The sequence below is a fragment of the Ostreococcus lucimarinus genome, chromosome 7 (genome assembly GCF_000092065.1).
Source record: "Ostreococcus lucimarinus CCE9901 chromosome 7, complete sequence".
In the NCBI taxonomy this organism is placed as follows: Eukaryota; Viridiplantae; Chlorophyta; class Mamiellophyceae; order Mamiellales; family Bathycoccaceae; genus Ostreococcus; species Ostreococcus sp. 'lucimarinus'.
The window spans coordinates 409,814-434,346 of NC_009361.1; the positions used below are offsets into that span (position 1 = coordinate 409,814).

General features: G+C 62.7%; 16 protein-coding genes across 16 annotated transcripts; 9 read left to right on the forward strand and 7 right to left on the reverse strand.

Moving 5' to 3' along the window:
• Positions 1–10: 10 nt before the first annotated feature.
• Positions 11–3,668, reverse strand: NFE3501 (predicted protein; the record flags this gene model as incomplete). Its single annotated transcript, XM_001418891.1, has 1 exon — positions 11–3,668. One exon carries the CDS (start codon positions 3,666–3,668, stop codon positions 27–29), a length of 3,642 nt encoding a protein of 1,213 aa, XP_001418928.1. The 3' UTR covers positions 11–26.
• Positions 3,669–3,938: 270 nt separating this feature from the next.
• Positions 3,939–4,622, forward strand: PSBP3 (lumenal PsbP-like protein; the record flags this gene model as incomplete). Its single annotated transcript, XM_001418658.1, has 1 exon — positions 3,939–4,622. The coding sequence occupies one exon, from the start codon at positions 3,939–3,941 to the stop codon at positions 4,620–4,622; it is 684 nt and encodes a 227-aa protein (XP_001418695.1).
• Positions 4,623–4,839: 217 nt separating this feature from the next.
• OSTLU_3227 (predicted protein) lies at positions 4,840–6,087 on the reverse strand (the record flags this gene model as incomplete). The annotated part of the gene is made up of 1 exon (XM_001418892.1): positions 4,840–6,087. A coding segment is annotated over one exon (1,248 nt), but the record flags the coding sequence as incomplete, so codon positions are not given.
• Positions 6,088–6,948: 861 nt separating this feature from the next.
• Positions 6,949–8,211, forward strand: OSTLU_35343 (predicted protein; the record flags this gene model as incomplete). Its single annotated transcript, XM_001418659.1, has 1 exon — positions 6,949–8,211. The coding sequence occupies one exon, from the start codon at positions 6,949–6,951 to the stop codon at positions 8,209–8,211; it is 1,263 nt and encodes a 420-aa protein (XP_001418696.1).
• Positions 8,212–8,297: 86 nt separating this feature from the next.
• Positions 8,298–8,888, forward strand: OSTLU_32648 (predicted protein; the record flags this gene model as incomplete). The annotated part of the gene is made up of 2 exons (XM_001418660.1): positions 8,298–8,381; positions 8,460–8,888. The coding sequence occupies 2 exons, from the start codon at positions 8,298–8,300 to the stop codon at positions 8,886–8,888; spliced, it is 513 nt and encodes a 170-aa protein (XP_001418697.1).
• Positions 8,889–9,021: 133 nt separating this feature from the next.
• On the reverse strand, positions 9,022–9,846 carry OSTLU_16147 (predicted protein; the record flags this gene model as incomplete). Its single annotated transcript, XM_001418893.1, has 1 exon — positions 9,022–9,846. One exon carries the CDS (start codon positions 9,844–9,846, stop codon positions 9,022–9,024), a length of 825 nt encoding a protein of 274 aa, XP_001418930.1.
• A 33-nt stretch (positions 9,847–9,879) lies between these two features.
• Positions 9,880–13,497, forward strand: OSTLU_93026 (predicted protein; the record flags this gene model as incomplete). Its single annotated transcript, XM_001418661.1, has 1 exon — positions 9,880–13,497. One exon carries the CDS (start codon positions 9,880–9,882, stop codon positions 13,495–13,497), a length of 3,618 nt encoding a protein of 1,205 aa, XP_001418698.1.
• A 59-nt stretch (positions 13,498–13,556) lies between these two features.
• Positions 13,557–13,916, reverse strand: OSTLU_16149 (predicted protein; the record flags this gene model as incomplete). The annotated part of the gene is made up of 1 exon (XM_001418894.1): positions 13,557–13,916. One exon carries the CDS (start codon positions 13,914–13,916, stop codon positions 13,557–13,559), a length of 360 nt encoding a protein of 119 aa, XP_001418931.1.
• A 326-nt stretch (positions 13,917–14,242) lies between these two features.
• Positions 14,243–15,403, forward strand: OSTLU_35581 (predicted protein; the record flags this gene model as incomplete). Its single annotated transcript, XM_001418662.1, has 1 exon — positions 14,243–15,403. The coding sequence occupies one exon, from the start codon at positions 14,243–14,245 to the stop codon at positions 15,401–15,403; it is 1,161 nt and encodes a 386-aa protein (XP_001418699.1).
• A 52-nt stretch (positions 15,404–15,455) lies between these two features.
• On the reverse strand, positions 15,456–16,030 carry OSTLU_32653 (predicted protein; the record flags this gene model as incomplete). The annotated part of the gene is made up of 2 exons (XM_001418895.1): positions 15,456–15,873; positions 15,963–16,030. 2 exons carry the CDS (start codon positions 16,028–16,030, stop codon positions 15,456–15,458), a joined length of 486 nt encoding a protein of 161 aa, XP_001418932.1.
• A 52-nt stretch (positions 16,031–16,082) lies between these two features.
• On the forward strand, positions 16,083–17,818 carry OSTLU_32654 (predicted protein). Its single transcript, XM_001418663.1, has one exon. It carries the CDS (start codon positions 16,096–16,098, stop codon positions 17,734–17,736), a length of 1,641 nt encoding a protein of 546 aa, XP_001418700.1. The 5' UTR covers positions 16,083–16,095; the 3' UTR covers positions 17,737–17,818.
• A 63-nt stretch (positions 17,819–17,881) lies between these two features.
• OSTLU_32655 (predicted protein) lies at positions 17,882–18,184 on the reverse strand (the record flags this gene model as incomplete). Its single annotated transcript, XM_001418896.1, has 1 exon — positions 17,882–18,184. One exon carries the CDS (start codon positions 18,182–18,184, stop codon positions 17,882–17,884), a length of 303 nt encoding a protein of 100 aa, XP_001418933.1.
• Positions 18,185–19,452: 1,268 nt separating this feature from the next.
• OSTLU_4848 (predicted protein) lies at positions 19,453–20,310 on the forward strand (the record flags this gene model as incomplete). The annotated part of the gene is made up of 1 exon (XM_001418664.1): positions 19,453–20,310. A coding segment is annotated over one exon (858 nt), but the record flags the coding sequence as incomplete, so codon positions are not given.
• A 346-nt stretch (positions 20,311–20,656) lies between these two features.
• On the forward strand, positions 20,657–21,943 carry OSTLU_35630 (predicted protein; the record flags this gene model as incomplete). Its single annotated transcript, XM_001418665.1, has 1 exon — positions 20,657–21,943. A coding segment is annotated over one exon (1,287 nt), but the record flags the coding sequence as incomplete, so codon positions are not given.
• A 171-nt stretch (positions 21,944–22,114) lies between these two features.
• Positions 22,115–22,624, forward strand: OSTLU_35648 (predicted protein; the record flags this gene model as incomplete). Its single annotated transcript, XM_001418666.1, has 1 exon — positions 22,115–22,624. The coding sequence occupies one exon, from the start codon at positions 22,115–22,117 to the stop codon at positions 22,622–22,624; it is 510 nt and encodes a 169-aa protein (XP_001418703.1).
• Positions 22,625–22,658: 34 nt separating this feature from the next.
• OSTLU_35663 (predicted protein) lies at positions 22,659–24,167 on the reverse strand (the record flags this gene model as incomplete). The annotated part of the gene is made up of 1 exon (XM_001418897.1): positions 22,659–24,167. One exon carries the CDS (start codon positions 24,165–24,167, stop codon positions 22,659–22,661), a length of 1,509 nt encoding a protein of 502 aa, XP_001418934.1.
• Positions 24,168–24,533: the final 366 nt, after the last annotated feature.

Sequence of the window (24,533 nt, forward strand, 5' to 3'; positions counted from 1 at the left end):
GGAAATTGGAAAATCAACAATTCTAACTAATTCGTCATCTCCTCGCCTTCTCCTCGTAATTCTCGCCTGTGAACGATTTCTTCGGAGAATGCGCACGTTGCATCCAACAATGTCGCCGCGGCGTAGGCGATTCGCACGACTGGGAAGTCCTCTTGCGGGTTCAAGTACTCTCGGAATTGGTCTCGTTGAAGGGAGCCCTTCCAGATGGAAATGTCTCCGACGTCCTCGGGGGCGTTTTCGTCGTTATTCCAGCTATCATCGACTTCCTCGTCTTCGTCCTCGTCCTCGTCGTCGTCTTCCTCGCTATCGAGTTGTTGACGACGACGTTCTTCCACGGCTTCAGCGATGATTTCCTTCGGCAACAAAGCTGCGAGTTTTCGACGAGCGAGCTTCCACGAACTCATATCCTTACCCGTGTGCTTCAAAACGAGCGCCTCGAGCGTGGCCTTCGAGAGTTCATCCGGCGCTTCCGGTTGCTTTTCACGCTCAATCTTTTCACGCTCAGCCGCAAGCTTGAACTCTTTGATTTGGCATTCAAAGTATTTCTCCTCGAGGTGAAGAAGACTTTCGGCAACGTACGAGTTATGGGCATTCTTCAACTTGTTGCGGAACGTTCTCCAGTCAACGTCGGTTTCCAGACCAATTCGCTCAGCGTTGATGCACATAGTGTCCATGCACTTTCTCGCAGCGGTGATGACTGCACCTTCGTCGCAAGCGAGATCAGCAGCGGGACGCGTGGCGACGTACGCGTCGTTGGACGGAGCCGTGCGAGATCTCGCAGAACGACGTTCACCACCCTCAAGCTGCGCCGCAAATCGCGCATCACGTTCTTCTTGAGTTTCTGCCAATAGTTTGAACGCGTCAGCGATGGTAACCTTGCGCTTCTCGAGCTGCTTTTTCAAACCGAGTTCGCGAACACCTTTTTCGCACAGCGCATCCACCAAAGCGTCGACGGCTTCCTGCGAGTTGTACACGCCCCATTCGCCCGAGAACGACTGCACGTACACGGCATCTTTACGTCCGCCAAAATTCCACCAGTAAGTCGCGAGATGTCGATCCATACCGAGAGGTCTCGCTCGAACCTGGCACGCCGCGTCTTCCGCCGCGCGCTTAATCTCGCGATCCCGACTGCGCTTCTCCTCCAGCTCGAGCTTCCGTCGGGCCTCTTCTTCGACAGCTTCTTTCTTGCGCTTGATCTCCGACTCAGTCGCTTTTTGCATGCGGACTTCCTTCGAACGATCGCTCTCGTATTCTTCGCGTTCGCGATCGAGTTCTGCTTGAACCTTGGCGACTTCGTTCTTCCAAGCCATGAGCGTGTGTCTGTCATCCGGATGGCCCTTGTACTCGCGAAGGCGTTCCGGCAGCTCAAACATAGGCTCAGACGCATCCTCCATCGTGACATCTTCCTTGACTTCGTCGTCCTTGGTTTCTTTTGCGTCTTCTTCGATCTTGACATCGCCCTCTGGGTTTGCGCCCACCTTGGCCGCCTCAGCCGCCGCTTTCGCGGCGCGTTTCTCCTCGGCGATTCGTTCACGCTCTCGTTTTCGCTCTTCTTTCTCAGCCTTTTCAACGATACGTCGGTTTGCGACAGCTTTAAGTCTGGCCTCGTGGCGTTCGCTTCGGAAAATGTCCGCTTGCTGCATGCGTGACGAGATGATGTCGCGGCACACGTCGCCTTGAAGTGCCAAATCGGCCAAAGCTCGAAGTAAAACGAGATGATCGGCGTTTGAAAGTTTGTCCCACGTACTCTTTGCAAGTTTGGTGGCGACCTCGACCGCTTTTTTTCCGTGTGCTTCTTCACCCCCGTGCAAGATGAGTTTGCGGGCCACCTCCGGCCAGTTGAGATTGTTCACGATGCGGTTCAAACGCGCCACGAAACGCCCAGGACCACTCGCCGCGGGAGTCAATGCTTCGTAAATGATGCTCAAGTATAGCTCGGCGAGCGTCGATCGAGACTTGGGGGTATTCTCAAACATCGCGTTCACGCCTTCGACATTGGTCAATCCTTGCGGCGCTTGAATTCCAGCGCCAAAAACGCTGATAAACTCGGCGACGAAAGCTTCTTCCGCGAGGACTTGCCCGTTTGCCAACGGAACCGGAGCTGGAATTGGTTTGAGCAAGGTTTCTAGAGGTACACCCGTCTCCTTTGACTCCTCCGCGAGCTCGACGGCTAAAATGTCGTCGTCTAAAGGATAGCGCGCAGCCTTTTCCTTGGCCGCCTTTTCCTCCGCCTTGGCCTTGTCTCGTTCGGCTTTTTCAGTTTCGCGCTGTTTCGCTCGCTCAGCCTTTTCTTCTTCTTTCAAGCGGTTCTTCTCCTCAATCAGACGAGCGCGTTCGGCGTCGCGTTCTCCCTTGGCCATGAGCCTGAGTTTTTCCCGTTCAATCTGATTTTCAATCGCGGCCAACTTTTGCCCGAAGAGCTGCGTCATTTTCTCGTCGAGGGCGGTGATTTTCTCATTCACAGCCTTGATCGCGTCTTCACCTTCGACTGAGGCCTTTTCTTTCATCAATTGAATTCGATCTCGAGTGATTTCGTGGACGATTTCTGCGCGCTCGACGGTGCCTTCCGCCAACCTGAGCTGTTGCTGAGCCTTGCTGACGGCGCTCGTGAGCTGTTCGCGCTTTTTGTTCAACTTCGTCGACGCTTCGCGAATTTCCTTCTTGCGTTGCGACACGTACACGTCCTGCGCTCTCTTCACACGAGCGCGCTCGGTTTCCACAGATTTCCTCCACGCGATTAAAAACTTGCGATCATCCGGTCCCGTGTACACGCGGTACTCCTTATCCAGGACGTCGCTCGGCGCCTCTGGCTCGCACAAGATGTCTTCGGCACTTTTCGACTGCACGACGCTATCCGTCGAAGGATTGGCTTCGAACTCTTCCAACGCCTTGCTAGCCCTTTCAAGCGCGTTCTTCGCCTTCTCCACCTGCTGCTTGGCCTTTTTCAAGTCGCCCGCGTTCTGCTTGAGCTTTTCCGTCCACGCCAAAAGCATGGCCTTTTCGTCGCCGTCCATCGACTCTAAAATCGCGGAGAACCCTCCTCGCACGCGCGGTGCTTTCGCCTTTCTCTCTCTCGGTTCCTTCTCGCTCTCCGCCTTGCGCTTGGTTCCCGCGGGCAGTCCGACGTGCGCGCGCAACGCCCACTTGTTTTTCGTCCCCGGCATCCGCACGAAGCACTGATCGTGCGACAACCCACTGGCCAACACCGTCTTATTCTTCCCCACGTTCACTCCAGCCTTGGTGCCCATCTCGTAAAGTTCGTTCGCGTCCATCAATTTCGGCCACGCCGCCTCGAGCATTTTAAACACCTCCGCCTTCAGCGTCCCCGCCTTGAACCGCGCTCGATCGGCATCGATGGAAAACGCGCTCGCCTCTACCGCGGGCAAACCTTCAACGTCCGCCCCCTCGATCCCACCGACCTGCGCGCCGCGCTCCGTCGATCGCGACGCCCGTCTTCGTCCGCGCGAGACTTCAAAGTCGTCGTCGTCGTCGTCGTCGTCCCCGTCGCCGTCCTCTCCATCTTCCTCCTCCTCCTCCTCGTCCGAGTCTTCGACGTTCGCGTCGTCATCATCTTTCGCGCCGTCGTCGCCCGCTCGCGCCCGCGCCGCGTCCCCCCCTCGCGCGTCGTCGTCGTCGTCGTCGCGTCGCGCATCTCTCGCGAGCGTCATCGCGCGTCCCTCGCGATCGCGCGCGTCGTTCCCGCGATCGCGCGCGTCGCTCGCTCGCGTTCCGCCGCGCGCGGACGATCGAGACCGACGCGCGCGCTCGCGCGTGTCGCGCCTCGGCGCGGCGTCGTGTGTCGCCGCGCGCGTCGCGCGTCGCCGCGCGCGGTCGTCGCGGTCGTGTTTCCAAATTCTACACACGGACCATTCGCGAGGGTTTAGGGTTTAGACGCGCGCGCGCCGATCGCGATCGACGTCACGCCACGACTCGACGCGATGCGCGCGGCGACGACGACCCTCGCGCCCGCGCGCGCGACGACGCGCAGGACGCGAACGACGCGGACCGATGCGCGACGCGCGGTGACGCGCGCGGCGACGAAAGCGACGACGGACGTGACGACGACGACGCGGCGGGAACTCGCGGCGAAGACGCTCGCGGCGATGGCGCTCACGGCGACGCCGACGATCGGCGCGTTCGCGGGACCGGCGCACGCGCTGAGCGGGATGAACGCGGTGAAGGACACGCGCGAGGGGTACGAGTTCCTGTACCCGGTGGGATGGCAAGAGATTCAGGTGGACGGGCAGGCGGCGGTGTACAAGGATATCATCGAACCCCTGGAGAGCGTGGCGTTGAACGTGTACCCGACGCAACGGGAGAGCGTGAAGGACATCGGAACGGCGGATGAGGTGGCGAAGACGCTGGTCGGGAAGGCGCTCACCGCGCCGGGGGCGCAGGCGAAGGTGCTGGCGACGAGCGAACGCACGGATAAGGACGGACACCTGTATTACCAGTTTGAGTTTGTCACGAAGACGCAGAGCTACGAGAGACACGCGCTGACGGTGGTGACGGTGACGCAAGGAAAGTTCTACACGCTCACCACGGGCTCGAGCGAGAAGCGCTGGAAGAAGATGAAGGAACGCCTTCTCGCGACGGTTGGCTCGTTCAGCGTCTACTATTAAACGCGTAGGCGTCGCCGCGAACGAGCGCTTCTATCGCGAGCCGCAGCTTCCTTTGAAATTATTGATATGAAATAATACAAACACAAACAAAATCAACCATCGCGAACCATCATACACTGCGCGGTTTCGGCGCGCGCTTACCACCGCCGCGTCGCGGAGCGCATTCGGGCGCGGCGCGAACGACTTCGCCCCCCTTCGTCGCGATGTCGTTGATCTTCACCCCGAGATTCCTCTCGAAACGCTCGAGCACGAACGCCTCTTGCGGCTCCGCGATGGTAACCACCACACCAGGGCTTCCCATGCGCCCAGTTCGCCCGGCGCGGTGCACGTAATGGGTCTCGTCCGTCGGCAGCTCGAGGTTAAAGACGGCGTCGCAGTCGTCCACGTCCAATCCGCGCGCGGCGAGGTCGGAGACCACGAGCGCGCGAAACTCGCCGCGACGGAACTTGGCGAGTTCTTTTTGTCGTTCCATTTTATCCATTCCCCCGTGCAAGACACCCACTGGCATGCGCCGCGCGCTGAGTTTAGCCTGGACCTCTTCCAAGCGTCGACCAAAGTTGCAAAAAATCAACGCACGTTGCACGTCGGTGGCGTGAATGGCGCGACGAAGTTCGTCCACTTTGTGTCGGCGCTCAGAAATCACAGAGCAGTGCGTGATGTGCGGAGGGAGGCTGACGACGCCCTGCATGCGCTCCTGCCGCGCCGCCGCCGACGCGCTCTTCTCGTCTCTCGCGTCGGCGACGTCCGCTTCCTCTACTTCCTCGTCCTCCCCGGGCGTCGTCAAAGCCGTCGGCGACGGCTTGTCGTACGTCGCGACGATGTGCGTCAGGTTTGGCGCGAGATACGAGTACGCATCGAGCGTTTCTTGCTTCAACGTCGCGCTCACGATGACCGTCTGTCGTCCGCCCGGCACCGCTTTGCCCGTGTGTTCGCTGATTCTCGCCATGTCTCTTCGAAAGTTACTCGCCAACAGATCGTCCGCCTCATCGACGACCAACGTTTTCACCCCGTGCGTTTGTAAAATGCCCGTGCGCGAGAGCTCGGCCAATCTTCCCGGCGTCCCGACGACGATGAGCGGGCGCTTTCGTCGAATCGCCTCCTCCTGCCTCTTCGCGTTCGCCCCTCCGATCGCCTGCTGCGTGATCTCCCGCCCCAGATCTCCCAACAACCGCTCAACCTGTCGCACGATCTGCATCGCCAACTCCTGCGACGGCGCGACGACGAGCGCTCGCACGCCGTTCCCCGCGTCTCTCCGCACCGTCCCCGTCTCGTCGTCCACGATGTCGCAAATCACCGGCAGCAGATACGCCAGCGTCTTCCCGCTCCCCGTGTGCGACTGCATCGCCACGTTCTCCCCCCGCGCGATCGCCGGCATCGCCGCGCGCTGCGCGATCGACGGCGTCTCGACGCCCGCGCGCTCGAGCGCGCGCGTCAGCCGCGCGCCCACCCCCAGATCCCTAAACGTCGTCCGCGCCGCCGCCTCCGCGCCGTCCGTCGTCGCGCTCGCCCGTCCCGCGTCCCGCGCGAGTCCACGCGCGTTCGTTCGCGCCGCGCCGTCGCGCGTCGTCTCTCGTCGCGCCGTCGCGCGTCGCAGACGGCGCGCCCATCGTCTCGCCGCCGTCGGCGTCGCGCGCGTCAGCATCGCGTCGCCGCGCGTCGCTCGCGCGTCGCGCCGCGCCGTCGCGCGTCCGTCGCGGTCGTCCGAGACGTTCGAGACGCTCGGCGCGCTCGCTCGGCGCGCGCGCGTCTCGCGGCGGCACTTCGCGGCGCGACGCCTCGCGCGTCGGGCGATTTTCCGCAAAGCGAGCGCCCCATGGCGCCCGGCGCGAACGCGAGCGTCATCGACGCCGTGCGGCGCGCGAGAGAGGCGTCGCGGACGTGGATCATCGATCTCGACGCGCGGTGCGCCGCGAGCGACGCGAACGCGTCGTCGCTCACGGGATGGATGCTGAACCTGACGGCGGTGGCGGAGCGCGCGCCGCTGCGCGCGTACGTCCCGCGGTGGACGCCCGAGCTCTGGGTGCGGATGACGTGCACGGTGACGGCGGCGCTGATCGGCGCGCAGTGGGTGCTGGTGAAACTGGTGCGGTTGCGACGGGCGCAGCAGGGGTGGTGGTATTACCTGAGACGGTCGCGACACGCGCGGTTGATTTTACCGCCCGAGTGCGTGACGGAGGCGCCGATGCGATCGCCGCTGAACCGGGTGACGAGGAAGATAAACAAGTACATAAAAAAGAAGGGTGGACCGTTGGGACGAATGTCGAGCGGTGTGGACGCGTATTCGCCGATTTTGAGCGTGGACACGGAGGCGTTGCCGGAGGACGCGATGCCGCTGTTGGTGTTCGTGAACTCGAAGAGCGGGGGGCAGATGGGAACGTACATGCTCGAGTCGCTGCGGTCGAATTTAAATCCGCTGCAAGTGGTGGATTTACACAACACCGGTCCAAAGGCGGCGTTGAAGCTCTTCGCCAACGTGCCAAACGTACGAATTTTAGTCGCGGGGGGAGACGGAACGGTGGCGTGGATTTTGCAAACGCTCGACGAAATCGACGTTCCGAAGAAGCCACCGGTGGGTGTTTTGCCTCTGGGCACCGGGAACGACTTGGCGAGAGTACTGGGATGGGGTGGTGGGTACTCGAACGAGCTCATCTCTGAACTTTTAGTGCAAGTGCTCGAGGCGCACCCCGCGCTGCTGGATCGCTGGCAGGTGGAAATCACCGCCAACGAGCCGCCGAAAACGCCAAGCAAGTTCGCATCCGCGGCTGGGTTACCGGCGGCGCCGCCCTTGCCGAAGAAGAAGGAGATTGTTTTCCAAAACTATCTCGGCATCGGCGTAGACGCGCAGGCGGCGCTGCGCTTCCATAGAACTCGCAACTTGCGACCTCAATTGTTTTTTAGCGCGATGACGAACAAACTGCTGTATGGAGCGTTCGGGGCAAAAGATGTCCTCGAGCACTCTTGCGCAGGTTTGCACCGAAGCATTAGAATTTACGCCGATGGCGTGCGACAGACGATTCCGCCCGAAGCCGAGGGAATCATTTTGCTCAACATCAACTCCTTCGCGGGCGGCGTGCGGATGTGGGAACGCGACGGGTCGTACGGTGTGTCTTCGATGCAGGACGGCATGGTGGACATCGTCGTCGTGCACGGTGCCTTGCACTTGGGTCAGCTGAACATTGGCGTCGACAAACCCGTGCGCATTTGTCAAGCGCGGGAAGTCCGCGTCGTCGTCGATCGCAAAATCCCCATGCACGTCGACGGCGAGCCGTGGGAGCAACCCGCGTGCACGATGGATATTAAACTGAGAAATAAAGCCACGATGCTCCGTCGAACCGCGGACGTGCGCGGGATGACGGTGATCGAGATGCAAAACACCCTCGATTGGGCGTGCAAAGAGGACATAATCTCCGAGCCCCAGCGCGAGCAAATCATGGTCGAAGCCTACCGCCGCGCCGACGCCCGCTCGATGGAAAACGGCCATCGCCGTTCGGGTTTGCACCGCCGATCGGGCAGCATCGGCAACCTCTTAAACGCCAAGAGTTCGTCTTACAGCCAGCTCTTCGCCGGCGACGGCTTCGGTCTCGGGTAGTCTTTCAGCGTTGTAACATATCTCGGCTCTCGCGCGCGCCGTCCGCGCCTTCGTCTCCTCTCGAGCGCCAGACCAACCCTCGCGCGATGGCGAAGTGGGGCGAGGGCGACAGCCGATGGATCGTCGACGAGCGACGCGACGGCACGAACATCAACGGTTGGCACTGGGAGGTGCGTCCTCGACGCGCCGCGCTCGGATCGCGCGTCGAACGCGCACTGACGACGAACGAACGACGACGACGACGACAGGAACGAAACATGATGAAGTGGTCTCGAGAACGCATCGAAAGCTTGCTCGTCGGCGTCGATCTCGACGTCCCGGTGAGCGAGGGTCGAGCGACGGTGACGGAACTGTCGAAATTCGAGGGAGACTCGAGCGTGAGCACGCGCAAGGGAGGTAAAAAGTTTGGATGCTTTGACCTGAGCTTCACGGCGAAGTGGCGCGGCGTCGTCGGCGTCGCGGCGGATTCGACGGAGGATGAAGACGAGGTGAAGGGGGAGATTGTGGTGAAAGAATTTTGCTCGACGAATGATGAGGATGAATACGACTTCGCGGTGTCGGCGAAGGATGGGAAGTCCGAGTCGAAGGCGTTGTTGAAATCTCGCGTCGAAAAGAGCGTCGAGGCTATTTTGCTTCCAAAGCTTCGCCAGTTTTGCGAAGAGTTGAAGGAGATGTGAACGACTGAACGACATAGCGATCGGAATTAGCAACGAAGATCACACCACGATTATTTACCGTATAGCACGTTGTACATGTTATTTTCTTTGATTAAAAGAAAAGCGCGGCTACAAGGGTACAAGCGCGGCGTCGCTAGAGGGTCGCCTTGAGACTATCGCTCAGGCTTTCCACGTTCGTATCGTCGCTGTCTCCGCTATCGCTGCGCGTGCGTTGATTGCGCAATCGAACCTTGGTGCGTTCAGCGTTGATCTCGAATTTATCGCGATGCGAGTCGAAAAATTCCAGATACGTCTCCGGCATCGTCACGGGCTTGCGACATCTGCCGCTCACGCCAGTCTTGCTTTTAATCGCCATCCACTCCCCATCTCCCACCTCCTTGAACAAAAATCCGAAGACCCTGTCCAGATACTCATCTCTCGCCGACCGGAACGCCGCACCGGTAAATTTAATCGCCGGCTGCGCTTGCTTGGCGTCCGCGCGGTTGCCAAAACTCGTCCCGCTTCTCGGATGAGGAAGCGAACCGGGCTTGAACGTCGCGCGATCACCGCGCGGAGGTCGCCCGGCGAACGCGCCGTTCCCTCCCCGAGCGCTCCCCGCGCTCGTGGCGTACGAATACACCGCCACGGGAGGTGAAGACGCAGACCGCGGCGACACGCTCTTGTCGCGTCCGTCTCCGTAACTGCTTCCGAGTTGACCGTCGCCAAAGCTCGGAGGCTTGAGCGCCGATTGCGGCGAAAGCGTGTACGACGGAGAGTCTTCGATCGATCGTTTTGATCCACTCGTCATCTCCCCCCCGCGCAAGTGCGGGGGCGTGTTCATCATGATATCGCTCGGCGAGGAAGTTTCCGGAACGAAGCGCTTCAGAGGCCCCGGCGAGCCCGCGCACTCGCGCACCACCTCCAAATCCGCCACCGTGATCCCCCGCGCCGACGGCGCCGCGCACAGCGCTTGCTCCATCGACGGCGCCTCCTCGAATAAATCATCGGGCAAATGACTCACCAAATCATCATCGCGCCCCCTCGAAGGCGCGCTTCGACTCAAATACGCCATCTCGCTCGCCTCGCGTCGCCCCTCGTCCTCACACCCAACGCCCCTCCCTCGCGTTCGCGTCCCCTACCTCCGCCTTCGCTTCGGCGCGTCGTTCAATCTCCACCGTCAGCGCGTAAATCTCTCCCTGATGCCTCGATATCGCCCTCGCGTTCTCTCGCAGCGCGTCCTCGTACGTCTCCTTATCCGCCCTCGTCGTCGCGTCGTCCGCCGCCGCCTCCTCCAGCGCCTCGCACGACCGCTCCAGGTGTTTCACCGCGTTCACCAACCTCGAGCGCTCGCGCGTCAGCGCCTCCGCGTCCCGCGTCTCCGTCGTCGTCGTCGTCGCGCCTCCGCGTCGCTTCGCCGTCGTCGTCGCGTCCGTTTCAAACCGCGCGTCGTCGTCGTCGTCGTCCGTCCCGAAGCGCGTCGTCGTCGCGCGCATCCACCGGCGCGATGCCGACGCGCGCCGTCCGTCGAGCGCGTCGCGCGAATCGCGCCGCGCGAATCGCGCCGCGCGTCGGCGTCGCGCGTCGAAGCGGCGTCGCGCGTCGCGCGAGGTGCCGACGCGAATCCGTGTCCGTGTGGTGCGCCACGCGGGAGGGTTTTTGTTTGACCCGTAACAACGGATTGGGATCGCCGAATGCCGATCGACGCGCGACGCGGCCGCGCACCGACGCGCGCGGGATGGAGACGCTGCCGAAACGCGCGCCCGCGACGACGCTCGCGGACGTCGTCGAACGCGTCGCGCGCGCGTGCCACGTCGAGCTTCGGCAGCTCGTCGAGCGATGCGCGGGCGCGGACGCGCGCGCGCGCGCGGCGGAGCTCGCGCGGTACGCGCACCGCGCGCGGCAGCGACTCGTCAGGTGCGCGATCGTCGAGCGGTGGTCGCGGAAGAGCGCGAAGATCGCGACGGTGGCGACGAACGCGCACCTGACGCTGCGCGCGCACGAGGAGGCGTTCGCGAAGCTCGCGGATGGGCTGTTTCATTTGCACCAACAAATCGAGTGGGCCAAGGCGCCGGCGTGGGATCTGGCGGGGGCGCTGAACGTGCTGTGCGACGGGGACTACGAGCTGGGGAGGGAGATATCGGAGATCGGCGTCGGGCGAGTCGCGGCGACGGAGGAGACGGAGGAGACGGAGGAGACGCGCGAGCGGAGGTTGGACTTCGAACGGAGATTCGAGGAAGAGATGACGGAGCGATTGGTGCGATCGAAGACGCACGGATGCGCGACGAGGGACGATCACTCGGAGTGGCCGAATGAAAAATTCAAGGTGTTCGCGATCGGGGGGGGGAAAGTCGAGGTGGGGGTCGAGGGAGAGTATCGCGCGACGCTCTCGCTCGGAGGACCCGTGGCGCCGAACGCGACGGAGCAACCGCGGTACGGAGGGTGGCGCGTAGAAACGATAGAGATGTTGGCGGGGGACGAGAAAGGGGCGAAGTTCGAGCTGAACAAAGCCGAGACGCGAAAGTTGGCGGACATGGCGTGCGCGAGCATGGTCGGGCTGCCTCCGTTTGGTCAAAAGCTCGCCGACGACGCGCCGCCGTTGGAGCCGTTACATCTCAAAGGTTTGCACGGCGTCGCGAGCGATGCGGTGCTGCTGAAATCCGCCGCCGCAATTCTCGCGCAGGCTGGAGCGCTGAAGGACGCCGCGGAGCGTGCGAACTCTGAGTCGCGCTGGTCTCGAAACGCCGTCAAGGTTGAAATCGTCAAGGGCGAAGCGGCGGGTATTTTAAAGGGCGTACGCGTGGCTTTTTGGCGTCAAAACGTCGCCAGCGCCGACGAGGCGGGAATGTTGGACGTTTCGTTCAACCCCGAGACCGCGGATTTGCGCGCCAAGGCGCGGGCGCCGGGTGAGGCTGAGTTTTTCGATTTGCCCGTCAATTACGCGCGCGTCGATTTGGAAGCCATCCTCGTCGAAGCCATCCGTATAGCGTCTAGTAAGAAATTGCACTCGGTCTCGACCGAGGTGAGCGGGGAAAAATCGTTCACGACTGTCGTGGAAGAGTCGATGACCGCGGAGGAGTGCGCGTGCTCAGAAGACGAAGACGCGTGGGGAACCGACGCTCGACCCGCGATTCGTCTCGAGATTTCGAAATTCACGAACATATTCATCACCTGTCGAATTTCTGACGGTACTTTGATCCTGCACGGTGCGGGTGAGCTCGTACCGTCCGCAACGGAGGCAGATCTTTCAAAGAGATTAGCTCTTGAAGGGCACGACGCCATCGTCAGCATCGTCGAAGAAGTCTCCGTCGCCGTCGAGCAGCAAGAGCTCAAGGGTTTGCTTCGCACGTCCGGGACGTCGGTGCATCCTGCGCCAAAAACCTTAGGCGGCGAACCGTGGAGTACTTCGGATGCAGTCCCGAGCGGCGTTGCGCCGACTGCCTTGGTACCCGTCGTGCCGAGCGACGGCGGCGTCTTCGTCGCGACTTGGATGGGAGCGACGCCGACTTTCGCCCTTGTCAGAGCGCATCGAGTTAACCCGGCGTCGAGATACATCGCGCATTCAGTCGAAAAGCTCAATCTCGGGGCGCGAAAAGGCTCAAAGGCTGATGTCGTCGTGAAAATGATTGGTGAGGCGTGTCGCGACTTGAGCGTCGACGCGCAACGCTCAGCGTTGATGCGCGCCTTGAAAGAGCAGCGCGTCCCCTTCGTCGACATTCGGCCGACATCGAAAGGAACGAAAAAAGCCGCAAACACCGTGAGTTTTGAGATCGTAAACACTTCGCGTTGGGCGCAAAGTAAGTACAAACGTGCGATAAAGCAGAAATCTCCGCTCAAGGCGCACGTCACGCTACGAGGCATCGACGGCTTGTCGGCGAGCATCGGTGGCGAAACGCGCGCTTACGAGCACTCCGAGTTCATGATACACGCCTTTCTAGCGGACGTCCGGCGTATCGCCGCGGCGCAAGGGTTTTTATCGGCGTTATCTGATAATGATTCCGGAGTAGATTTCGCCAAGCTCGGATGCAAGTTGAGCCGCCAAGCCGCCGATGTGGTTTCAATTTCGTACAAAGACTCCATCGAATGTACCATCGAATGGCGCCATAGTGGGTATCTTGGTCCGGGTTTGTACGCCGACGGCGAACGACTCAGCTCGTCGGCCAAGCGCGCGCTCAGCGTCGCCGCGCGTGATGGCCGATGTGAGATTTTTGCGTGCGCGCTTCGCGCCGTCGAAGCGGCGGCGAGCCATTTTGCTCAACTCCACGGTGACTTCCAACTCACCTTTGGTGCACCGAGTGTTTTATCAATCGTGAGAATCATCGGTGTCAGCGCGATGCGGGTGTGTTCGATTGGATTCAGACTCGACGGTTCGGTCTCCTTCGTCGTCGGTCGAGGAGGAGACGGCGCTCACGACGACGGCTCCACGAACGATGACGAGATGAACATCACGGACGACCACGAAGCGCTCATTCCCACGCGCCCCGAAGGCTTGACGCAGTATATCGACGAGATATCCGCCGCCTTGGAAGGACCACTGGGGTCGAAACCAAAGCACGGAGACGCCGTCGTCGCGAACGCGTCGTCGGCGTCGCCGGCGCTCGCGGCGCTCGCGAAATCAGTCGTGGCGAAGTGAAACTCCAGCGAAGTGAAACGGTAGGCGTGACAAAAAATAAACTAGTTATTGCATTTCAATCAGTCGGTCGCAAACGTAAACTTGATTCCAGAATCGCCCACCGGCGCGTCGGCCTCCGCGCTCTTGTCCTTGCCGAACGACCGCTCGTACTCGCTTCGTTCCTTTCTCGAATCGTCTTCCGCGCACGAATCGCTCGCGCACACGCACGACGCCCCGAGCACCTTCACGACCTTCAGCTCGTATCCCTCGCCGCACGCACCGCCGCCTTGCTTGAACAACGATTCCGCGCTCAGCGCCGGCGCGCTCTCGGCGTCTCGCTTCCTGTCCTCCTCCATCTGCCGCATCATCTCCGCGTACGCGTCGTTGTTCCCGCTCTTATTCAGCCCCGCGCTCGCGACGGGCGTCATCGTCAGCGCCATCGCCGCCGACGCCGCGAGCGCGACGCACGCGCGCGCCAACGCGCCGTCCTCCTCACCGCGTCGTCGCGTCGTCGTCGCGCGCATCGTCGTCGTCGCGCGCCTCGCGCGCGTCTTCGTCGTCCGCACCGCGCGCGTCGTCGTCGTCGTCGTCGTCGTCGTCGACGTCGTCGCCATCGCGCGCGCCGTCGCGTCGCGCTCTGTCGTCGCCCGCCGCGCGCGCGCGTCGTCCTTATCCGCTCGTCGCGATCGCGACGCACACGTCGACGCGTCGACGCGCGACCGCTCGCGCGCGCCGACCGCGCGCGTCCCCGATCGCGTCGTCCGCGATGGCGCGCGCGACGCCGGCGCCGGCGCCGGCGCCGGCGACGGCGCGCGCGCGCGCGGAGGCGCGCGGCGACGCCGGTCGGCGGTCGGTCGCGGCGCGCGCGCGACGCGCGCGGGCGCGCGCGCCGGTCGGCGCGGTGGTGGACGACGCGACGACGCGCGCGCGCGGCGCGCGCGGCGTCGACGGCGCGCGGCGAACGCGAGACGCGCGCGACTATTGGTTTCCGGTGTGCTTCTCGGGGAATCTGCGAGATAAGGACGCGCTGGTGGCGTTTGATTTGTTCAACGTGCCGTGGGTGCTGTTTCGGGGGCGCGACGGCGAGGTGGGGTGCGTGAAGGATGAGTGCTGTCATCGCGCGTGCCCGCTGTCGCTCGGGAAGGTGGTGGACGGACGGGTGCAGTGCCCGTATCACGGGTGGGAGTACGAGACGAACGGCGAGTGCGCGAAAATGCCTTCGTGTAGTTTTTTGAAGAACGTCTTCGCGGACGAGCTCAGGGTGATCGAGAGGGATGGGATGATATTCGTTTGGGCCGGAGAAAGCGATCCCGCGGACTTTGTTGGACCGGAGGCGGCGTGCGAGTCTTGGGACGAGGACGTGTACGAAGCCAACGAACCGGGGATGTTCACGACGGGCGAGGGATTCGTGACGATGGCGGAAGTCATCGCGGACGTGAAACTTGACAGCGATGTCGTGGTGGAACGGTTGTTAGACATCACCGAGCGCGCGCGGCGGGAACCGGTGTCGGTGAAGAATCGCGGTCGAGGCGCACTCTTTCCGGTGGACGGCACGCGGTTGATTTCAAAAGTCTTGCGGATCGGTTACGACGCGGTACCGCAGAGCGTGGTTTTCAAACCGTCGTGCGTGATCGCGAGCACGATCGCGCTGAGACCGCGCGTAGGGGGTGGAGATGGGACTTCGATGCAAGTAGAGCAGTTGCACGTGTGCTTGCCCGCCAAGCCGGGGCTCACGCGCGTCCTGTTCCGCATGGCTTTCGATTTCGTCCCGGAGGGTGCGCAAAACGCGGCGGGTGACGTGTGGAAGAACTTAGCAATGCAGGTCCTACAAGAAGAGCTCGAAGACGTGCGAAGCGCGGGGCTGAAATCGGAAACGACATCCATAGCGGTTGAATCGTTTCGCGTCTTCAAGAGAGGAGACAAGTAGACACTAAAATTCTATTTTATTAATACACGCGCCGCTGACAGAAACGTCATCATCACGCCGTCTTCAACGCGATCCCGAGCGCGCGATCCCTCTTCGCGCCCATGCGCGCGCTCGCGCTCGCCAACGGCTTCGCCGCGTTTCGTCCGACGGTTTTCGTCCAAACGATGAACTGATACGACAACCAAAGTTTCCCCCCGAACGTGATGGGCTTGATGCATCCCCGGAAAAACAGCGACTCCGCCAACGACAGCGTCAATCTCTCCGCGTTCGCCGCTCGCAGCGCCGGCACGCGCGTCGTCGCTTTCGCCGTCTGCTTCGCCGCCGCCGCGAGCGTCTTCCGAAACAGCGGCGCCGCCTTCTCGGCCACCTTCGTCTTCGCGAGCGGCTTCAGCACCGTCCGCGACGGTTCGATCGCGTACGCCGCGATCCACGTCGACGCCGCGAACGCCACGGATATCACCTCGTGAAACCTGCGCGCGCGTCGTCGAGTCCGAGTCAGTCTTCGCGTCGTCTTCGCTTTATCCGCCTCCTTCGCGCGTCGCTCGCGCGCGTCACGCACACGAACGCCGGAACGACGTCCGTCGGGGTGAGTCCTTTATCGACGAAGTACTCGCGCGCGCGTCCCATCGCGCGCGCGCGCGGCGGTTCGAAGTGACGCCCCTGGGCACCTCGACGTCACTCTCGAGCGCGCGATGTCGACGGCGCGGTGCGCCCGCGCGCCGCGCGTCGCGCCCGCGCGCGCGCCGAGCGCGAGCGCGACGACGAAGCCGCGCGCTCGCGCGCGCGCGACGCGAGCGAGGGCGTTTTGGGATCGCTTCGGTGTTTCGAAGACGGATGACGTCCCGAGCGGTGAAAACGTCGACGCGGACGCGCGAGCGACGGCGACGGCGACGGCGACGACGACGACGCGCGCGGCGAAACCCACGGCAGAAGACTCGCTGAGCGCGCTGAGCGCGCTGCTCGGCGAGGACGAACGCGAGGCGAAAGCGGCGAGAGAGCTCGAGGAGGCGGACGCGCGGCGAGCCGAGGCGCAGGCGAGGGAACGCGAACGCAAGGAAGCCGGCGCGGCTCGACGACGCGAATTCGTCAAGGCAGACGCGGCGACGACGAGGATTCAAAGATTGCAGGCGGTGTTTTTAGACGTTCCGCTGGGGATGATGGATTTTTCGACGATGAAGGACAAGACGCCGGGGGGCGAGGCGCTGGGGCCGGAACCGGAGTGGTTCAAGCTTCCCACGGAGGTGTTCGATAAGGTCACGGGCGAGCGGTTCGTGGTGGAGGAAGAGAGCGACAGTGGGCTGGAGTTGAAGCCCAAAGGCAGCGGCGAGAGCGAGGGAGACTCGGGCGAGATCGTGCGATTACCAGGAGAGTTTCAACTTCCCGTAATTCCGTACCCATTCGTGGCGACGCCTGGGACGTACGTGAGATTGAACTTGTTTGAGCCGCGTTGGTTGACGCTGTTCTCGAAGCTCATCCCGGGCGGTGACGAGAGCGCGACGGATAAAGCGACGGAATCACGACCGTCGAGCGAGGTGAAGACGGACGAGGACGGTTTCGGCGCGAGCACAGTTCGCCGACGCGTGTTGCGCGGAATCGATGGCAAGGCGAAAATCGATCTCAACGCTTTGCCAATCATCGAGGCGTACGAAACCGGCGCGCGCTCGTTCGACATCGTTCCCGGTTTCGGGCGATTGCCCGAGGACGAATTCGTCGACACGAACGCTTTCGGTGCGGTGTTTCGTGGGTTGGATGGGCAAATCGCGAGCGTGGGCACCACGATGGAGGTGCAAGCGCACGACGTCGTCGTCGACGGTCGTTTGTTGAGCGTGTGCGCCAAAGGAACGCGGCGTTTCAAGGTTTTAAGAGTGGCGCAGACCGAACCGTACGTCATCGTCGACGCCGTGCCGATCGAAGACGACGACCAGTCTTCGGTCGTGACGCCAGACCAGGCGTCGGCGGAGGCGGTGAACGAGGTGTTCGATTTAATGAAAGTGGTCGACCCATATTACATGGAGGCGATCGGTTTAGAGGACGTCTCCAAGAGTGACGTGAAAGATATGACCGAGTTCGACTTAGCGAACGTCATGTACTACACCCATCCGACGCTCGCGTTGAAGCTCTTGGCGTCGAAGGACTCCGCGCTGCGCAAGCGCGTCGTCCTCGCCTCGGCCAAGAGTTTCAAGCGCGCCATCGAGCTCGGGTTCACCCCTCGCAAGAGTCGACTATTATCGTCCTTCGTCAATTTGGCGTTATTATTCGGCGTCGGTTTCACCATTCTCGCCATTAAGAACGCGCTCGAGGGCGACCCGTCCGGGTTGGATGATTTTTACTAGGCGACGGGCGACGACGCGCAGACGCGCCCGCGCAGCAGCACGCACGCACGACGTAGATTTATCACTCACACACGATGGATTTATCATTCACACGCGCCGCGTCTACCCCACCCCCATCGCATCGCGCGCCGTCCGCCGCCCGCGCTCAGTTCCCGACGACCACCATCCACGGCCTGATCGCGTACCTCGGCACGAGCCCCGCGACGTAGTACGCGTCCGCCTTCACGAACGCCTCGATCTCCTCGCGCTCGCAATTCTTAAACACGAACACCCCCTGATCGACGGGATCGAGCAACGCGCCCGCCATGACCACCTTCCCCTCCTCGTGCGCGCGCCGCGCGCCCGCGAGGTGCGCCTCGCGATGCGGCGCGCGCTTCTCGAGCATCCCGTCGACGTAGTCGAGCGTCAGCAGCGCGTACGCGTTCGAACCGTCCGCGTTCGCCGCCATCGCGACGACACCGCGTCGCGCGCGCGCGACGCGTCGCGGCGGCGCCGCGACGACGGCGCGCGTCGACGCGCGAAGCGCCATCGAGTGGCGCCGCGCGCGTTTTCCGCATATTCTATTATATTATCGCCTAGGTATGGGTAATTAGCGCGCGCGAATAACGACCCTGGAACGCGCGAGGGGGGGGTCGACGACGAGTCGCGACCCGTCGCGAACGGTTTTCCGCGACCGCCGTCGAATCCCGCGGATCCCGGCCGCCGGACGTCGGGGCGCTCGGGGCGCTCGGCACCGCACACCCGCGCGCACGGAATCGCGCGCGACCGAACGCGCGCGCGCGCTTCGCCCGAGCGACGCGCGACGAACGACGCGCGTCGTTTTTCTTCGCTCGACGGCGTCGACCGCGTCGCGCGCGCGTCGACGGCGACTCGGCGTCGACGGCCGACGCGTCGCGAAGCATCGATCGCGGATTCGTTCGCGAAGGGTGACGAATCCGAATCGCGACGCGCGCGCGCGTCGAGCGCGCGGGCGCGGCGCGGTCGAGCGCGATGGCGACGACGACGATGGTTGGGTGCGGTTTTAAGGCGGCGAACCGCCGGGGCGCGAGCTTCGCGCGTCGCGCGCGCGTCGGCGAGGCGCGCGTCGCGCGCGCGCGGTTCGCGACGCGACCGATGCGCGCGGCGGCGGTGGACTCGGGCGCGGGATTCGCGGAAGCGGTGCGTCGGCGAACGCGCGAACGCGACGAACGCGAGCGCGCGCGATTCGCGAAAACTGTGCGCGTCGAGCGCGCGTCGCGCGCGGCGCGGGGGGGGACGCGCGCGACGACGCGAGGCGCGAACGCGAGGCGGTGGGGGAACCACCGCGTCCCTAGGCGAAAGGATAGGATGGGTTTTGCGGCGCGACGCGCGGGCGAGCGAGGAGACGCGACGGAGGCGGTGACTGACGAACGCGCGGTGTTTTGGATGAAACAGGAAGGCACGGCGAAGGAGCGATCGTTCGATGCGTCGATGCGCGTGCCGACGAGCATGGCGAGAATCGGGCGGCAGCTCGGCGGCGGCGGCGCGGCGACGCTGGAGAAGGCTGGGCTGAGCATGCAGCAACAGGCGCAGGTGTCGAGCCCGAAGCTCGCCGACGGCGGCGGTGGTGGGAATAACGGTGGTAAGATTAACAACGGTGGTGGTGGCGGTGACGGCGACGAAGGGGACGACGATGATTACTTTGAGGAGGGGGACGACGACGACGGCGAGGAGGGATTTTTTAGCACGAGGGCGGCGATCGGAGAGACGTTTGACAGAAAGGCTATTCAGGCGGTTTTGTCTGAGTGGTTCAAGACCATGGAATCGCTTCCAGGTGGTATTCGCATGGCGGTGGAGATGGGCATCGTGTCCTCTCTCGCTCTCGTGCGTTTCATGAGCGTCAACGTGCGCCCGAGCGTGGTGCGCGCCGTCTCGCGCGGAACGCCGCAAGCGTTTTCCCGCGCCTTTGTCGGTCGCCTCATGGCTGATCCCGCGTTCTTGTACAAACTCGCGTTCGAGCAAGTGGTGACGATCGGTGCGGCGACGATGTACGAAGTCGCCCATCGTGGCGAGCGTTTGAAGTCGGAGTGGGACCTCGCGCTGAGCAACATCATGCAGTTGTCCCTCGCGAACGCCTTGACGGTTTGGTGCTGCACGCCGGTGCGATCCTTCGGGTCGTCCGCGACGAACGGTTTCCAAAAGTTCATGGCGACCATGCCGAACAACGCGTTCGACCGTGCTGGTCCTTTGCGCCAGTACACCAACGCGACTCGTGGGTTGAGCGTCGTCACCAAAGCCGCGGAATTATCCGCCGTGGGCGTGTTGACGGGCGGGGCGTTCTCCGCCATCAACACTGGGTTGTTGGCCTTGCACAAGAACAAGAAGGGCGAGCAATGGGAACCGGCGATTCCGGTCCCGGATCTCAAGACTTCGGCTCTCGGCATGGGCGCCTTCCTCGGCATCTCGTGCAACTTGAGATACCAGCTCCTCGGCGGCGCCGATCGGTGGATGACGGAGCACCTCACGTCGTTGGCGTCCTCCGTGTCCGCCACCGCGTTAGGCCGCGTCATCAACAACCAGCTGGGTGAGCCCACGCGATTGTTCGCGTTGGGTCTTCCCATGCACGCGTCGTTGGCGCAAACCGCCGGCTCAGCCATTCCTCAGTTGACCAAGAAGAAGGTGGTCAAGAAGCGAAGAAAGGTTGCGAAGAAGCGCGTCGCGGCGGCGGCGGCGACGACGACGGCGACGCCCGAAGTCCCGATGGCCACCGCTTAAACAGGATGGAAGAAACAAAACGAAATTGCTAGATACTCGCGCAGCGTTCGCGTCCGCATTCGGACTCGGACATAGTCAGAATCTTGTGTGTTGTAAAGAACCGTCAGAAACCTGGCTCGACGCCGCGTCGCGCCTCGCTCGCCCTCGTCACTCCGCGCCGCGCGTCCGCCGCGCGACGTCGCGCGCGATGTCGGCCGCGTCACCATCGCGCGCGCTCGCGCGCGCGCGCGCGGCGAGCGCGTCCTCGACCGCGCCGTCGTCGTCGACGGAATCGCCGCCGGCGTCGCGACGACCTCGCGCGCGTCCGCGCCGCGCGCGCGCCGCGACGCTTCGCGCGGTGACGCCGCGCGACGCCGAAATCATGACCCGCGTGTGCGAGCTCGCGCGCGCGCGCGAGGGCATCGCGGCGCCGCACCCGCTGAGCGCGTGCGCGGTGACGCGAGGCGACGGCGACGTCGTCGTCGAGGCGACGCACGCGGGACAAGGGTCCACGCGGGCGGAAATCGCGTGCGCGGACGAGATGCGGCGACGGGGCGCGACGCTGAACTCGAGCGATCGAGGGACGGTGTACGTGAACCTGGAGCCGGCGCACGGGGAGGTGGCGGGGGAGACGCGGAGCGTGGAGGCGCTCGCGGCGACGGGGGCGACTCGCGCGGTGGTCGGGATGTTGCATCCGCTCCCAGGATTGCGAGGACGCGCGGTGCGAGCGCTGAGAGAGCGAGGGATAGAGGTGTGCGTGCTCGAGGGCGAGGCCGAGGGGTTCGAGGGCGAGGCGGCGCGAGCGTGTCGAGAGACGAACGAGGCGCTGTTGTATCGCGTCGCCACGGGTTTGCCGTTTAGCGTGTACAAGTACGCGATGACGCTCGATGGGAAGATTGCGACTGATACGGGACATTCGTCGTGGGTGACCGGTGCCGAGGCGCGCGAAATGGTGTTTCGCGAGCGGAAGCGTGCGGACGCTGTGGTCGTCGGCGGCGGAACGGTGCGGAAGGACAATCCGAGGCTGACGTGTCGCGAAGAGACTGGGTTCCAACCTGCTCGAGTCGTTCTCACTCGATCTCTCGACTTGCCCGAAGACGCAAAGCTGTGGAATGTCCGCGGTGTGGCGCCGACGATAGTGTGCACCACGAAGGGCGTGAAACCGGAATTCCAAAACGCGCTGCGCGCCAAGGGCGTCGAAGTGGTGGAATTCGATGAACTCACACCCCTCGCCGCGGCGCAGTACATGTTCAAGAGAGGATTTTTGAGATGCTTTTGGGAGTGCGGCGGTGGTCTCGCAGCGCCGGCGATGAAGAGCGGAGTGTTTCACGAGGTTCTAGCATTCATCGCGCCAAAGCTTGTTGGCGGCGGCGCGCTCGCGCCGACGCCTCTGGGCAACTTGGGCATAGAAGCCATGCACGACGCGTTGCCATTATCCGGCGTGCGTCTCGAAATATACGGGCGTGACATTCTCATTCGTGGCTACGTCCCGAACTCGCACAGCACGGGACGACTAAGCCAGCTCGCGAGCGCCGGATATAGCGTTCGCGGGTTGGAGTTCAACGTCGGTGAGAGCTCGGACGACGATGAACGCACCGATGATGGATCACTCATTTCCGTCGAGCGAGCGGTAGCATCACTCGTGAACGACGATGAAGTTTGCGATATGGATAATCTTCCACCGGTTAAATTTTACAAAGCCTGGGACGAGTATGGAGCGCTGAGCAACTTTTCCCCGTTTCCCGTGAGCGTCGACGGCGTGGAATGGCCCACGGTTGAACATTACTATCAGGCACAAAAGTTCGCCGGCGTGCACAACGACATCGCACGCGAGTCGTTTGAGAAAATCAAACTCGCAGAATCACCTGAGGCGGCAGCAAAAATCGGTCGAAGCGCTCAAGCCGCTCATCCCGAAAGCGTTCGAAAGGATTGGGACGATGTCAAGGTTGACGTCATGCGACGAGCGCTGACGGAGAAGCTAGTAAGGTATGAAGGACCAAGGACGTTGCTCATGGAATCTGTTTGCACCGATGGTCGTGTGCGCGTCATCGAAGACTCCCCGGTTGATGGCGTATGGGGCGCCGGTCGAGACGGAACTGGCCAAAATTTACTGGGGGCGCTGCTCGTGAATATCAGAGAAGATCTCGTGAGCGGGCGTTTAGACGTTGAAAAATGATTAGCTAAACTAGGAATTTGTTCACGACAATTGTCTACGTTGAACTCAGCATGCTATGGATTTCGCGTAACAGAGCCTTGGCCGCGTGTTTCGCCGGTCCCGGCGCGTCCAAGAGGCGCACGCACGCGGCTTCGGCTTCTTCGAGTCGTCGCTCCTTCTTATAAAACTGAGACAAAAACTCCAACGCCTCGATCTTCTCGTTACTATCGGCGTCTAAGACCTCGGCGTCTAAGCGCTTGAGATTGAGGAGATAGTAATGCGCCGCCGCCTTTTCATTCTTCTCTCTGTGGAGAGTGGCAAGTTTGGATAGTGCGATGCCTTCGCGCTCGTTGTTCGCCACGGCGCGTTGATAGCATCGGATCGCGGACTGAAACAAACGGAGCTGGTCGGACTCGTAGCACTGACCCATCGCACACCACATTCGTGGATCCGACGGACGAAGTTTGACCGCTTGTTGGTAGTAGTAGAGCGCGTAATAAGGCATTTGTAAGATTTCGTACGTCTGTCCCAAGCCGTACCACGCGCGATAATCGCGCGGGTTGATGTCCACTGCGTGTCTGTACGCGTCGATGGCCGCCGCCGGGTTTTTCATCTCCACGTACTCGTGTCCCATCAAAGTCCAGGCGCTCAAGTATCGCGGGTTGAGCTTCAGCGCGCGCTTGAAGTACACCACAGCCTTGGCGTGCATCGATTTCAGCGAGTAGTAATTGCCGACGACGCAACAAGTCTCGGGGGTGTACTTATCGGTGGCGACTAAGTGATGCGCCAAGTGCGAGAGCTCGGCGAACGATTCCTTCACGTACAGGACGTTTGAATAATTATCCATGCCATCGATACGATACGGATCCAAATCTCGAATGTCCTTGTAAATTTCCTGCGCCTCATCGAATTCGCGCAAGTTGTAGTGCGCCTCCGCCATGTGTCCCAGCAACAGCTTACTCTGCGGGAATTCTTTCCCGAGCGACACGAAGGTGTCCAAGCTTTCTTTGTTCTTTTGCATTTCGAGTTGAAAGACGCCGATGAACCAGCGATAGACCCAATGCTCGCGCGGAAGATCGAGCGCCTGCTCTTCCTCCTCGCTCGTCAACATCGGAATCAACGCCTGCCACGCGCTCCAATTGAGCGGGTACTTCCGACACGCCTCCGCGAGCAAATCTTTCGCCTGCGTCGGCTGTCCACTCTCCCGACAGACGATGCCGTGAAGATAGGTCAAAAACCCATCCTTCGCTCCCGAATAATCCTGCGCGCGAAGCCACTCGCTCAACGACTCGAGCTCGGCGTTCGTCCCCGCGTTCGGCTCTGGCGCTTGTTTCCGCGCCCCGATCGACGGCGTCTGCGACGAATCCACCGCACCCGCCCCCCCATCGACGTCCCCCCCCCCCACCGCGCTCGCCTGCCCCTTACTCTTCTCCCCCGCTAAAAACGTCGCGTACTCTCGCAAAAACGTCTGCAACGGCGCGTTCGCCTCTCGCAGCGCGTGCGCGCACCGCCTGTACTCCCCCAGATCAAAATACGCCTTCGCGAGCGAGTACGCGTCGTCCATCATCGCCTCGTCCTCGTCCTCGTCCTCGTCCATCGCCGCGCTCGTCGCCGTCGCGCCGTCCGCGTCCGCGTCCGCGCGCGCCGTCTCGAGTCCACACAGCTGTTCGCACGCCCACGCCGCCGCGCGCGTCAGCCCGCGCGCGCGACACCTCGCGATCGCGTCCCTGAGTTCGCGCGCGCGTCCCGCGTCGCCGCTCGCGTCGCCGCGGCGTCCCATCGCCATCGCGTCGCCGACCGACGGCGCGCGCGCGTTTGAATCGCGGCGCCGCGCGGGGCGACCGACCGCGCGGGCGTCCGATTTTTTAACGTCTTCGCGCCGCGCGGCGTCGTACACCGAGACGCGCGAACGCCATCGGCGTCCGCGCGT

Bases quoted from the DNA above. Each gene is read 5' to 3' on its own strand.
- OSTLU_32654 (XM_001418663.1), top strand. From the start codon at position 16,096: ATGTCGACGGCGCGGTGCGCCCGCGCGCCGCGCGTCGCGCCCGCGCGC.